We start from the raw sequence: 14,500 nt of genomic DNA on the forward strand, positions 1-14,500 counted from the left end.
AGCTAACAATACTTCATCTATTGTAAGTTGATCATCCAGTTCTTCTGCTACCTCCCTTGTGGAGCTCTGTCAGGGTATTGGGGCTAGATATGTCCGAACCTCCTCCAACCCATAGTCTACCCTCGACTCGTAAAGATTTTTGTAGAATGACAAAAATGCATCTGCGACATCATCATGCGATGTACAGATTTTACCATCTGTGTCACATATTCTTGGGATAGAGGTTTGAGCTTGCTGAGAGTGCGCCAAGTATGCCATTAGTCTGCTGTTTTTATCTCCAAATTCAAAGATCCTCTGACTTTGGTAAAGTAGTTTTTTCTGAGTTTTTTCTATCATCAGCAATCTAGGTTTCTCATGTTCTCCCTCCATATCCTATAGGCGTCTGAGTTGGGATTTTTAATGTATTCTACTTCAGATTCAGTGGCCCTTCTGTTCCGCCTCTCTGACCTTCCAACCTTTATCTGACTGCAGTTGTTTGACTACACCTGATATGGATCCCGGAGTGTGGCTTTGAATGCATCCCACGTGACCCCAATCGGAACCTCATTCCTGTTTTCTAACCAGAAATTATTAATAGATGTCGGCAGTAGACCTCTCGAAGCACTCCTCATCAAGCCACAAGGGGGCTAACCTCCACACCACATAGCCCCTTGGCTTCTCCATATCTATGGATAGAAGCATGGGTGAGTGATCCGAGATGGCCCTCGGCAGATATTGAACATCCAGCACCCTTGGTAATAGGTCCCTGGACACAAAGCACAAATCTATCCTTGAAAGTGTATTAAAGGTGGGGGAGAAACATGAGTACTCTTTATCATCAGGGTGTTCCACCTCCATGCTTCTACTAAGTCATATGGTCTTACACAGGCCTCTAATGGTGAGCCTCCTACCGGAGCCATCTTGAATCTATCCTTTTCCGTGGATAACACAGCATTTAAATCTCAGCCAAAATTATTGGACCTTCCGCCATTTGTATTACCTCAGCCATCATTCCCTCCCACACCTTAATTGTAAATGGGGGTGGTATATATACCGCCACTAAGGTATAAGGTTGGTTATTAATAATTATAGCGAGCGCCACATATCTACCATAGGATCCGATTAACCGTTTTGACTGTGTAAAGAAGGGACTTGGCCAGTAGCACAGAAACCCCTCTGGCGTAACTGGAGTAGGTAGAGTGAAATGCTCTTCCCACATAAGCCCTATGAAGGGCTAGCGTCTTGGACCCCACTAAATGTGATTCTTGGAGGAATATAATATGTGGCCTTCGCTTTAGGATGGTATTTAAATACTAGAGCTCTCTTAATTTTAGAGTTGAGACCCCTCACATTCACGAGAGGATATTAAGGGACTGCGTCATCGTAAGAACAAGGCATAATAACATCAAAATTTGTTTGTGGAGCAGTATTAACCCATCAGGTCCACCCCCTCGGGGGTGTTTAACACCTTATCCTTTACATTTTTCTTCATAGAGTAATATGTAGGTATATACTTCTTATCTATGAGTGCCAGTAAGTGATACCATAAACTTAAGTACAGATATAGATTTTTTTTGTTTCCCCCTCCTGATACCCTTCTTTCCATTGCCTGAGCGACATTAAATATGTAAGGTACCCTGCAGCAACATAAACAACGGCAGAACCAAAATAAAAAAAGGTGAACAAAAAGAGCGAAGTCCATTCTTGCGAACACTGCACCTGGTCCAAACCATGCTTCACATTGCCTAAGCAGCAGTGTTTCCGCAAGATGCCCTGTAGTTTCATAAAAAAACACCAGAACCAGAACGAAGAGAAAAAAAAAAAACCATAATAGAAAAAAAACACCTTTGCGATCAACATAATTGATCCGAACTCCCTGTCCCCCCACCCTGCTTGTAGCCCCTAACTTCCCACAGACTTTTACCCCTAACATTAACTCCAAGAAAATTGTTTCCTAAAGGGGGGGTATTCTTCCTGTACCAGCCGGTCAGGAAGCTTTAGGAATAGGTATGCGTAGGTTCACAGAGCTTGACCCCTAAACCGCGTTATTTGTAGAAAACATATTAATGTTCCTGTCTGGTTGAATGTTCACAGAATCTTGTAAGCTGGCATCCATCCGGTATAATGATCGTTGGTAATATCGTACAGATTGTAGCACAACAGGATTCTGTTTATCGCTTCTTCCCAAGATATCTCCCATGTGTCTTTTGCTGATAGTTCTAGCCGACTAGATCATCACATCTTTACCCCTGTCCCAGGGATTCCAGCCATCTATTCGCCTCCTTAGGTGACATAAAGAATTGTGTCTGTTCCTTGTGAACCACCCGGAGTTTAGCTGGGTAAATCATACTGTATGGTAAGCTGCGTTCTCTCAGGCGATGGTAAGCTGCGTTCTCTCAGGCGCTGTTTCACACTTTGAAATGCTGCCCTTTGTTTCTGTGTGGCTGCAGAAAAATCTGGGAAAATGGAGATTCTGTTATTGTTATGCATTAGCTCAGGATGGTTTCCTTGTCCCTGAAGTACAGAAAGCGTGCCAACATAGGTCTAGGATACCTCCCAGGGACTGGGGCTCTCAATGGGATCCTGTGTGCACGTTCTATAGCGAACAAGTGGGAGAAATTCTCTGCCCCAAATACCTGTTTAAGCCAAGACAGCAGGAATTCCTCCGGGTTTTTCCCTTCTGTGCCTTCCGGGAATCCCAGGAACCGAAGGTTGTTCCTTCTCAGCCTGTCCTCAATGTCTCCTAGTTTGGCTTCCTGGGACTTGTTGTCCGCCGACAGATCTCTGACTTGTATCAGTAGGGGGTTAAGATCATCCTCCACTGCACTGATCCTGTGTTCTGTTTGAGTGACTCTCTGCCGTACCTTCTGCACATCATCTTTGAGCAGTGCAAAGTCCACTCTGATAGTTTCAATTTGTGTGGATAAAGCTGCATGGCAGCTCTTAATGGTGTCCATAATTTGTAACAGCGTCGGTTCACCACCCTGAGTGCCGGAGCCGCTCTCCTCAGATTCCGATTCTGGAGAGGGCAGGGGACGAGCCAGCGGGTCTGTCGGATCCAGCCAGTCACTATCCCCCTCGGTCCACTCACGATCTGGCTGAGCTGCTGTACTAGGCCGCGCTTTCCCCCGCCGGGCGCCATCTTGGGAATCCTCATGTGCATATTTCGCCAGCTTCTCTGCGGGCGTCGGTTCCACACTCGGCCCGTATTTCACCATCTCTGGGTGCCTGAGGCTATCCGTTATCCTTTCCGGTTATTTTGGGGTGGAATGATACAACCTACAGGTCGTCAGGATTCGTCAGGATGATAACGCGGTCGGAGCTCTGGAGAAAAGCTTCCTCACATACCGGAAGTCAGACACGCCCCCCTTTAAAGCGGTTTTATACTCCACTTGGACATTTTTACCTACAGGTAAGCCTATAATAAGGCTTACCTGTAGGTAAAATGAATATCTCCTAAACCTACACGGTTTAGGAGATATTCACCCTGCATGCAGCCACAGACATCAGCGGCGCATGCGCAATGAAGGTCCGGCATTTCGTGCCTGAACTTGCCAGAACGGGGGACTCCCGTGCGCATGCGCGGGAGTGACATCTTTATGGCTCCGGCCACTCACAGCTCCGGAGCCCGCGACCCAGAAGAAACAGCGAGGATGTCAACCCCCTCACCCCCTCAGCGCTTCATTCTAAGGTAAGTACTTTATAATGTGCTAGTATGCGATGCATACTAGCACATTATGCCTTTGTGTTGCAGTGTTTTTTTTTTTTCTTCAGTGGTTTACTACTGCTTTAACTGCTTGTTCAGTGGAGTGTGAAAGCAACCTGATCCTTCACTCCCCTGGCTGATTTGGCTTTCCCTTGGCATCATCATGTCTAATGCACGACTATAATTTCCATATCGGTCTTGATGGCATCTGGAGCATGGGGGAGAAGATGCTGCAGGGATCGGTCTATCATTGTGGAGGATTGAGTAAGTAGATCTTTTCTATGTCCCCTAGACCTAAACAAGCAATTAACCCCTACAGTGCAGCCCCATTGCAAAGAATCATTTTAAGTTTCCCAGAGTTGGGCTTTAACAAAACCTTGCAAGCATAAAAAAAAAAAAAATGTGTTCCTAATTAACCTCTTTTAAAGTGTTAATAAAGGTAATTTTTTTTAAATTAAAATAATAAACATGCTGTACTCACCTGCTCTGTGCAGTGGTTTTCCCCCGAGCGGCCCTGAACCTCCTCTTCTGGGATTCCCTGCCCGCGATCTTGGCGCCCTAGACGCACACAGCAGGGCTTAGCCCCGCTTCCCCTTAACTACATTTGAGCCAATGGCTCTACCTGGTACGTGATCTGACACTTCCAGGTCTGGTGGGGCGCGCCGCCGGCAACCCGCTCCCACGTTGATGGGACCCAATCAGCAGGTTCGGCAGACGTGATGTCCGCCGGGACCCACTGATCGTTCAGAAGAAAAGCAGAACAGCGTCTGCCTATGTAAACAAGGCAGATCGCCGTTGTGAGAAGGGAATGTGCTGATCCTGTGTTCCTGCTAAGCAGGAACACATATCTTTACTCTCCCCCAGTCAAAGCACACACCCCCCCCTCACAGTTAGTAATCACTCCCAGGAAACACATTTAACCCTTTGATCGCCCCTGATGTTAACCCTTTCTTTGCCAGTGCCATTAGTAATGCCCCGTACACACGGTCGGACTTTGTTCGGACATTCCGACAACAAAATCCTAGGATTGGCTCTAACTTGTCTTGCATACACACGGTCACACAAAGTTGTCGGAAAATCCGATCATTCTGAACGCGGTGACGTAAAACACGTACGTCGGGACTATAAACGGGGCAGTGGCCAATAGCTTTCGTCTCTTTATTTATTCTGAGCATGCGTGGCACTTTGTCCGTCGGATTTGTGTACACACGATCGGAATTTCCGACAACGGATTTTGTTGTCGGAAAATTTTATAGCCTGCTCTCAATCTTTGTGTGTCGGAAAATCCGATGGAAAATGTGTGATGGAGCCTACACACGGTCGGAATTTCCGACAACAAGGTCCTATCACACATTTTCCGTCGGAAAATCCGACCGTGTGTACGGGGCATTACAGTGCATATTTTTTAGCACTGATTACTGTATTAGTGTTACCGGTCCCCAAAAAGTGTCAGTTAGGTGTCCGATTGGTCCGCCACAATATCGCAGTCCCACTATAAGTCGCTGATCGCCGCCATTACAAGTAAGAAATAAATAAAAATATACCATAGTTTGTAGATGCTGTAACTTTTGTGAAAACCAATCAATATAGTATTGGGATTTTTTTTCAAAAAACATGTAGCAGAATACATATTATCCTAAACTGATGAAGAAATTAGATTTTTTACATTATGGTAAAAAAAAAAAAGTTTGGACTTTAGAACCACTTTCACCCTTAGTTAACACCAGCTTAGTTATCAGCCCGATGTAGCACCCTGATGTTTAGGCAGGGTTGCTCTTAAATTTATTTGCCAAGTGATAGTTGCCTTGGCTAATTGTTAGGAGGTCAATTGATTTTGCCCAAATTTTGGAGTTGCTGCACTTCTCTCTTCTGTCACTAGATGGCCGGGTATCTGGTGACATTAGACAAGACAAGGGCATTGCAAGGACAGATTGGGAATGAATGGGGTATCTCAGCCAATGGGCAAGGATTTTCTTGGGTCCCTTGGCCTGCTGGGAGAGCCTATTTATTTGGGTGGAGTCAGGTGATCGGGGTTCTGTGCCACCTGGACGGCTGTCTGGGTAGACGCGTGTTGTATTGCCCCGGGCTGCTAGGCCAGAAACGTAAGACCTATCCCGGGGACATCTGGCTGCCAGGCTGTCTGAAGGCCTATTCAGAAGCAAGAAGTAGCACAGGGTTGGGACTGCGGGCTCGTAGTCCAACCAGAAGTGACGGTTCTGCCGGCCGGAGAACCTGTCATGGTCGGAGGTAGAAGGGAAGCTGTCGCCACAAAGGGACCGTGTACCTTGTTACCAGGGACCACCGTGATCAGCTGAAGCAAGTACCAGAGCAGTCTTCTCACCAACCGGGGACGGTGATGAATTGGGAAAACTTCAGCAAGTGCCAACCCAGGAACCCAGCCAGCGGAGGTAACGCTTGCAGAGCAGTCTTGTGTGCCAAGCCAGGGACCGAGCAGGCCAGTGGAGGTGACGCTTGAAAAGTATCTGGAGTGCCAAGCTAGAGACCCAGCAGGGACGTGACGCTTGAGGAAGATACTCAGTGAGTAGACTGGAAGAGCTCAGGGGATCAGGAAGTCTAGTGAAAGACTGGGAGCTCAGTGGAATTAATTTCTACAATAGGAGATTGTCGAAGAAGTCAAAGAGTTCATTTTCTAACCTTTGTTAGAAACTGTTACAAGATAGTTGCCATAGGAGACAGCGGTCCTACACATGCAGACGTGGTGTCTAGCTAGATACCTTTCCCTGTATAGCTGTCTGCCTATAAAAAGTCTCGGAGTCTGCCAATTAACATTGCATCTACTTAAGGGTGTCCTGGCCCCAACCCTGTCTCCCACAGTTCTGTTCAAGAGACAGTAAATCTCTTTGCATTCAAGAAGTGTCTGGCGCCCATCAATCCACCTTGCATTACACCCACCACGCCTTGTAAGCCACTCTACATAGAAGGATGTCAGCTGTCCCTAACTCTGGAGGTCACCATTAGGCCTAAAGAGGCCTGGGACTTTGCTACAGCTACTTAACTCCTTCCTCCTCAGCTATTTTTTATGCAGATTTTTTTTTTTTTTAACCATTATTATAACTGAAGAAGGAATTTAGCAATTAACCCCGAAACATGTTGGGTCTTCTGAAAACCATATGATTGATTTGGGCTTCTTACTTGGAGACCTTCTCTTATGCTTCAGAATATAGCTGTATATCGTATTGTATATAATGACCAGCATCGTTGTTTTTATAATAATGTTTTTTATGTTTATTTTTGTATAAATACATTTTGAATACCTTTCTCTTTACTTGTTTTCTCACCACCTTACTCTCAACTAAATCCTTACCCATACAATCCCCTGGGGCATCCCTCCCAATCTTTTTCTTTATTGTGGGATGTGGTTTGGCTTTTACTACTGTTACAATTTCAGGTAGTGTCAAACTTTCTATGTTTCAACAGACATCAATGGGACTGCCTGTATGCAGATGCACGGAACATCTGTGCATCCCCATGTGGGTAAACATGACCCTTGCCTGGGTGTATGCTGTAATATGTCAATGTGAACACGGTCTTTAACCACTTCCAGACCGCCTGCCGTCATTATTTGTTGGTACTTTGACGTTGAATACTGTTGTTATGGCAGCACATAGCTGCCATAACCTCGATATTTTCTGAAATGACGGGCGGTTCGCTTTTAACCACTTAAGGACCAGCCTCGTTTTGGATTTTAGGTGTTTAAAACAGTTTTTTTTGCTAGAAAATAACTTAGAACCCCCAAACATTATATATTGTTTTTTTTTTCTAACACCTTAGAGAATTAAAATGGCAGTCAATGCAATACTTTTTTTTTGCACTGTATTTGTCTTATAAGCGCACCTTTTTTGGAAAAAATTCACTTTTTTTCAATAAAAAAATAAGACAACAGTAAAGTTAGCCCAATTTTTTTTTTTATGTTGTGAAATATAATGTTACGCCAAGTAAATTGATACTCAACATGTCACGCTTCAAAATTGCGCAGGCTCGTGGAATGGCATCAAACTTTTACACTTAAAAATCTCCATAGGCGACGTTTAAAAAATTCTACAGGTTGCATGTTTTGTGTTACAGAGGAGGCCTAGGGCTAGAATTATTGCTCTCGCTTTACCGCTCGCGGTGATACCTCACATGGTTTGACCACCATTTTCATATGCGGGCGCTACTCATGTATGCGTTCGCTTCTGAGCGCGAGCTCGTCGGGACAGGGCGCTTTAAAAAAAAAAATTTTTTTTTCTTATTTATTTTACTTTATTTTAATGATTTTTTTCACTGTTTTTAAAAAAAAAAAAATTTGGATCACTTTTATTCCTATTACAAGGAAAGTAAACATCCCTTGTAATAGAAAAAAGCATGACAGGTCCTCTTAAATATGAGATATGGGGTCAAAAAGTCCTCAGATCTCATATTTGGACTTAAATGCAAAAAAAAAAAAAAAAAAAAGTTGTTTAAAAAAAATGACCAAAAAAAAAATGCCTTTAAGACAAATGGGCGGAGCTGACGTTATGACGTCGCTTCCGCCCTCCTATGGTATGGAGACGGGTGGGGGCCATCTTAGCCTCACTCGTCTCCATACTGAGGAAGTGACAGGTCCCGATCGCCTCCCCCGCTACCGATGGCTCCGGTAAGCGGCGGAGGGGGGTGGCACCTCTCCCGCCGCCGATAACGGTGATCTTGCGCCAAATCCGCCGCCATTATCGAAAACCATTATCAAAAACATGACCGGCTCCTGTAAAGATGGATACCTCGGTTGTGGCAGCAGCTGCTGCCGTTACCGAGATATCCACCTTCAAAGTGCCAACGTATATGTACAGGAGCCGGTCGGTAAGTGGTTACGTTAAAAGTGGTCTCCGTGGCGGATTCGCCGCAAGATCACTTTTATCGGAGGCATGAGAAGTGCCCACCCCCCCCCCTCCGCCACATTCCGGTCATCTCCGCCACTTACCCGTGCCGTCGGTAGCGGCGGAGACGATCCTTTCCCCTCAGAGGCACTGTGTCGAATGAGGGAATGATGGCCCCCCACTCGACTCAATGACGTTGGATGACGGAAGCGATGTCAAAGGTCACTTCCGCCCAACGGCCTTAAAGGGACATTTTTTTTTAAATTTATTTTATTGCATTTAAGTGTAAATGTGAGATCTGAGGTCTTTTTGACCCCAGATCTCACATTAAAGAGGTCTTGTCATGCTTTTTTTCTATTACAAGGGATGTTTACATTCCTTGTAACAGGAATAAGAGTGATACAATTTTTTTTTTTTAAGGGACAGTGTAAAAATAAAAAATTAAAATAAATAAGAAAAATAAAATACAAAAATTTAAATCGCTCCGTCCCGCCAAGCTCGTGTGCAGAAGCGAAAACCATATGTAAGTCGCACCCACATATGGAAACGGTGTTCAAACCACACATGTGAGGCATCGCTGCGATCGCTAGAGCGAGAGCAATAATTCTAGCACCTCCTCTGTAACTCAAAACTGGTAAGCTGTAGACATTATTGACCGTCGCCTATGGAGATTTTCCACGAGGGGGCGCAATTTTGAAGCGTGACATGTTGGGTATCAATTTACTCGGCGTAACATTATCTTTCACAATATTAAAAAAATGGGCTAACTTTACTGTTTTCTTATTTATTTAATTAAAAAAAGTGTAATTTTTTTTTTTAAATTGCGTTTGTAAGACTGCTCCGCAAATAAGGTGTGAGAAAGTATTGCAACGACCGCCATTTTATTTTCTAGGGTGTCTGAAAAAAAAAAAATATATAATGTTTGAGGGTTCTAAGTAATTTTCTAGCAATTAAAAGATTTTAACCTGTAAACAACAAGTTTAAAAAATATTCCCGGTCCTTAAGTGGTTAACCACATGCCGACCAGCGCACGGCGATATACGTTGGCACAATGGCACAGCTGGGCAAATAGGCGTACAGGTACGTCCCCTTTAAATCGCGGCATTGTGGGCGAGCGCGCACCTGCCCCGTACTCCGTGACCGTGCCCGCGGGTCCCGTGGACTCGATGTCCGCTGGGGACCCGCGATCGTGTCACGGAGCGGCAGAATGGGGCGATGCCTATGTAAACAAGGCATTTCCCTGTTCTACCTAGCAACATGACAGAGATCACCGCTCCCTGTCATCAGGAGCAGTGATCTCTGTCATGTTCTAGTGAGGCAACCCCCCCCCCCCACAGTTAGAATCACTCCCTAGGACACACTTAACCCCTTGATTGCCCCCTAGTGTTTAACCCCTTCCTTGCCAGTGTCATTTACACAGTAACCCGTGGCTTTTTATAGCACTGATCGCTGTATAAATGTCACTAGTCCCAAAATAGTGTCAAAAGTGTCCGATCTGTCCGCCATAATGTCGCAGTCACGATAAAAATCGCAGATCGCCGCCATTACTAATAAAAAAAAAAGAATAATAAAAATGCCATAAATCTATCCCCTATTTTGTAGACGCTATAACTTTTGCGCAAACCAATCAGTTTATGCTTATTGCGATTTTTTTTTTTTTTTACCAAAAATATGTAGAGGAATATATATCAGCCTAAACTAAGAAAGAAATGAGTTTTTTTATATATTTTTTGGGGATATTTATTATAGCAAAAAGTAAAAAATATTGCTTTTTTTTTTTTTTTTTTTCAAAATTGTCGCTCTTTTTTTGTTTATAGCGCAAAAAATAAAAAACGCAGAGGTGGTCAAATACCACCAAAATAAAGCTCTATTTGTGGGGGAAAAAAAAGGACGTCAATTTTGTTTGGGGGCCACGCCGCCCGGACGCGCAATTGTCAGTTAAAGCGACGCAGTGCCGTATCGCCAAAAAAGTGCTCTGGTCTGGAAGGGGGTAAATCCTTCCGGGGGGGCTGAAGTGGTTAAATGAGGAGAGGTAGACAGGAAAGGAGACAATAAAGACTCGGGACGCCAGGTGGTCGAACCATCGTATTTTTATATGGTTTAAAAATAAGATATGCAAGGGGCGTTCTCCTTCCGGGAGAATCTGCTGTCGTGCGATCCAGATGGCGTTATCGTATGGATGTCGTTACCCCACGGCGGCGGGGGGGCCATGAAGGTAAGAGGGGAGGATGGGAAGGAAGGGGCTGTGTGATGAAGTGACAGATGACATGTACGTAAAACAGTTTTCCTTTGCTGTTTCCAGGAGACAACATGGAAGATTGCGGCAGTGGCGGCGTTTATCCGGACATTTCCTCTCGCTGCTCCTTGTTCTTGCGGACTTCAACAGCATGCAGCTCCTGGAAGGAAACAACAGCGGGGTCTGTGAGGGTGAATGAAATAGCACGACTGAGGTGGGGGGGGGGTACAAAACCTTAAAGTGGAACTCTAGGCCAAAAGCACAAAATACATACCTACGATTATCACTTTGCTCTCTCCCCCTGTCAGCATGTTCTTTGTCAGCATATCTGCATGCTGGATAGCTGATTGGCCCCTAGTGCAGCCTTCCCTCTCTCTATTGTACATAGAGCAAGCCAAAAATTACATACTAATGCCCTGTACACACGATCGGACATTGATCGGACATTCCGACAACAAAATCCATCGGATTTTTTTCCGACGGGTATTTAGGACAAACTTGTCTTGCATGCACACGGTCGCACAAAGTTGTCGGAAAATCCGATCGTTCTGAACGCGGTGACGTAAAAACACGTACGTCGGGGCTATAAACGGGGCAGTAGCCAATAGCTTTCGTCTCTTAATTTATCCTGAACATGCGTGGCACTTTGTGCGTCGGATTTGTGTACACACGATCGGAATTTAAACGATCGGATTTTGTGGTCGGAAAATTTTATAGCCTGCTCTCAAACTTTGTGTGTCGGAAATTCCGAAAGGAAAAAGTCCGATGGAGCCCACACACGATCGGAATTTCCGACAACACAATCCGATCGCACTTTTTCCATCGGAAAATCCGACCGTGTGTACGGGGCATTATACTAGCTGCATTAGAAAAACAACAACGTAGAACTAAAAGCAAAACTTTTTTTTTTTCATTTTTTTGTATAGTGTAAGGGAGGGTTATAAACCCTGACAGTTTTATTTTTGCCACCTGTGTCCCATTTAGGGCTTTCCTTGTCACTTCCTGTTCCTTAGCCAAAGCAGGAAGTGAGAAAATTCCTCCCACAATGAAGGAATTCCTGGTTGTCACCAGAACTAGTTTCCCCGTTGGAAGGTTTCCCCTCTAACCCCTGTTCTGGTGACAACAAGATTTGGGAATTTCTTTCACTTTTGCTTTCGGTAGTAACAGTGCACAGGACATATGGGGTGAAATTCCCTAACGGGGCACAAACGGCAATAAAAACTGACAGGTATCCTATTACTTCTCCACTCTAAAACGAAAACAACTTTCTAAACAAGGGGCCAGTTTACTGTCCTTCAGACTTTAGGGGGGCCAGACTGTGGACAGTGGGGGGCTGATAATGCCTCAGGCTTGGTAGTCAGTGGGGGTACAAAATTACAAAGTACCCCTGTGGTTAGGTGGAGGAGAAAAAGTTCTCAATCATTGATTTTAATGGGAGGAATAGTGCCCCATCATTGGTATCAGTGGGAAGAATAGTGCCCCATTATTGGTGCCAGTGTGGGGAATAGTGTTCCATCATTGGTATCAGTGGAAGGAATAGTGCCCCATCATTGGTGTCAGTGGGAGGAATAGTGCCCCATCATTGGTATCAGTGGGAGGAATAGTGCCTCATTATTGGTGTCAGTGTGGGGAATAGTGTTCCATCATTGGTATCAGTTGGATGAACAGTGCCCCATCATTGGTGTGAGTGTGAGGAATAGTGCCCCATCATTGGGCTAAGTGGGATGAATGGTGCCCCATTATTGGGGTAAGTGGGAAGAATGGTGCCCCATTATTGTTAGTGGGAGGAATAGTGCCCCATCATTGGTGTCAGAGGTAGAATTTATGCTCATCCATCATTGGTGTCAGTGGGAAGAATAGTGTCCCATCATTGGTGTAAGTGGGAGGCATAGTGCCCCATCATTGGTGTCAGTGGGAGGAATAGTGCCCCATTATTGGGGTAAGTGGGAGGAATAGTGCCCCATCATTGGTGTCAGTGGGAGGAATAGTGCCCCATTATTGGGGTAAGTGGGAGGAATAGTGCCCCATCATTGGTGTCAGTGGGAGGAATATTGCCCCATTATTGGGGTAAGTAGGAGGAATAGTGCCCCATTATTGGTATAAGTGGGAGGAATAGTGCCCCATCATTGGTATCAGAGGTAGAATTTATGCTCATTCATCATTAGTGTCAGTGAGAGGAATAATACCCTGTTGTTGATATTAGAGGGGGGGTATAGTGTCCCAAGGGCCAGAAAAAAAGGCAAGCAAAGGGGCGCAGTTTGGAATACCACAGCCTTAAAGTATAACTAAAGGCAAAACTTTTTTTTTTCAGTTTTGGATAGAGCGGAGAGGGATTAGAACCTCTGTCAATTTATATTGCTGTCTGTACCCCCATTAAGGAGATTCACCCTCTCTATATCTCCTGTTTACCATTATCATTGAAAGTGAAAGTAAAAAAAAATCTCTGCCCTTGTGACCCCTCTTCTTTTCCATACTGACCCCTGTCCGCTGCACTGCTGACCCCTATACACTGCACTGCTGACCCCTGTCCTCTGCCCTGCTGACCCCTGTACACTGCACGGCTGACCCCTGTACACTGCCCTACTGACCCCTGTACACTGCCCTACTGACCCCTGTACACTGCCCGGCTGACCCCTGTACACTGCCCGGCTGACCCCTGTACACTGCCCGGCTGACCCCTGTACACTGCCCGGCTGACCCCTGTACACTGCACGGCTGACCCCTGTACACTGCCCGGCTGACCCCTGTACACTGCCCTACTGACCCCTGTACACTGCCCTACTGACCCCTGTACACTGCCCGGCTGACCCCTGTACACTGCCCGGCTGACCCCTGTACACTGCCCGGCTGACCCCTGTACACTGCCCTACTGACCCCTGTACACTGCCCGGCTGACCCCTGTACACTGCCCGGCTGACCCCTGTACACTGCCCGGCTGACCCCTGTACACTGCACGGCTGACCCCTGTACACTGCCCGGCTGACCCCTGTACACTGCACGGCTGACCCCTGTACACTGCATGGCTGACCCCTGTACATTGCACGGCTGACCCCTGTACACTGCCCTGCTGACCCCTGTACACTGCCCTGCTGACCCCTGTACACTGCACGGCTGACCCCTGTACATTGCATGGCTGACCCCTGTACACTGCCCTACTGACCCCTGTACACTGCCCTACTGACCCCTGTACACTGCCCTGCTGACCCCTGTACACTGCACGGCTGACCCCTGTACATTGCATGGCTGACCCCTGTACACTGCCCTGCTGACCCCTGTACACTGCACGGCTGACCCCTGTACATTGCATGGCTGACCCCTGTACACTGCACGGCTGACCCCTGTACATTGCACGGCTGACCCCTGTACACTGCCCTGCTGACCCCTGTACACTGCACTGCTGACCCCTGTACACTGCACTGCTGACCCCTGTACACTGCCCTGCTGACCCCTGTACACTGCACTGCTGACCCCTGTACACTGCACTGCTGACCCCTGTACATTGCATGGCTGACCCCTGTACACTGCCCTGCTGACCCCTGTACACTGCACTACTGAGCCCTGTCCTCTGCACTGCTGACCCCTGTACATTGCACGGCTGACCCCTGTACACTGCCCTACTGATCCCTGTCCTCTGCACTGCTGACCTCTTTTCCTCTGCCCTGTGACCCCTCTTCTTTTCCATACTGACCCCTGTACACTGCACTGCTGACCCCTATACACTGCACT

At 46.3% G+C, this 14,500-nt stretch overlaps 1 protein-coding gene across 1 annotated transcript in view; it reads right to left on the reverse strand.

Moving 5' to 3' along the window:
• Nucleotides 1–10,610: 10,610 nt before the first annotated feature.
• Nucleotides 10,611–14,500, reverse strand: part of STMN3 (stathmin 3) — a 36,731-nt gene continuing 32,841 nt past the window's right edge. The window contains exon 5 of the mRNA XM_073607370.1: nt 10,611–10,934. Within this exon, the coding sequence (XP_073463471.1) occupies nt 10,875–10,934 (60 nt within the window). The 3' untranslated portion in view covers nt 10,611–10,874. The remainder of the gene's footprint in view (nt 10,935–14,500) is intronic.

Source organism: Aquarana catesbeiana, linkage group LG12 (assembly GCF_042186555.1).
Source record: "Aquarana catesbeiana isolate 2022-GZ linkage group LG12, ASM4218655v1, whole genome shotgun sequence".
Taxonomy (NCBI): Eukaryota; Metazoa; Chordata; class Amphibia; order Anura; family Ranidae; genus Aquarana; species Aquarana catesbeiana.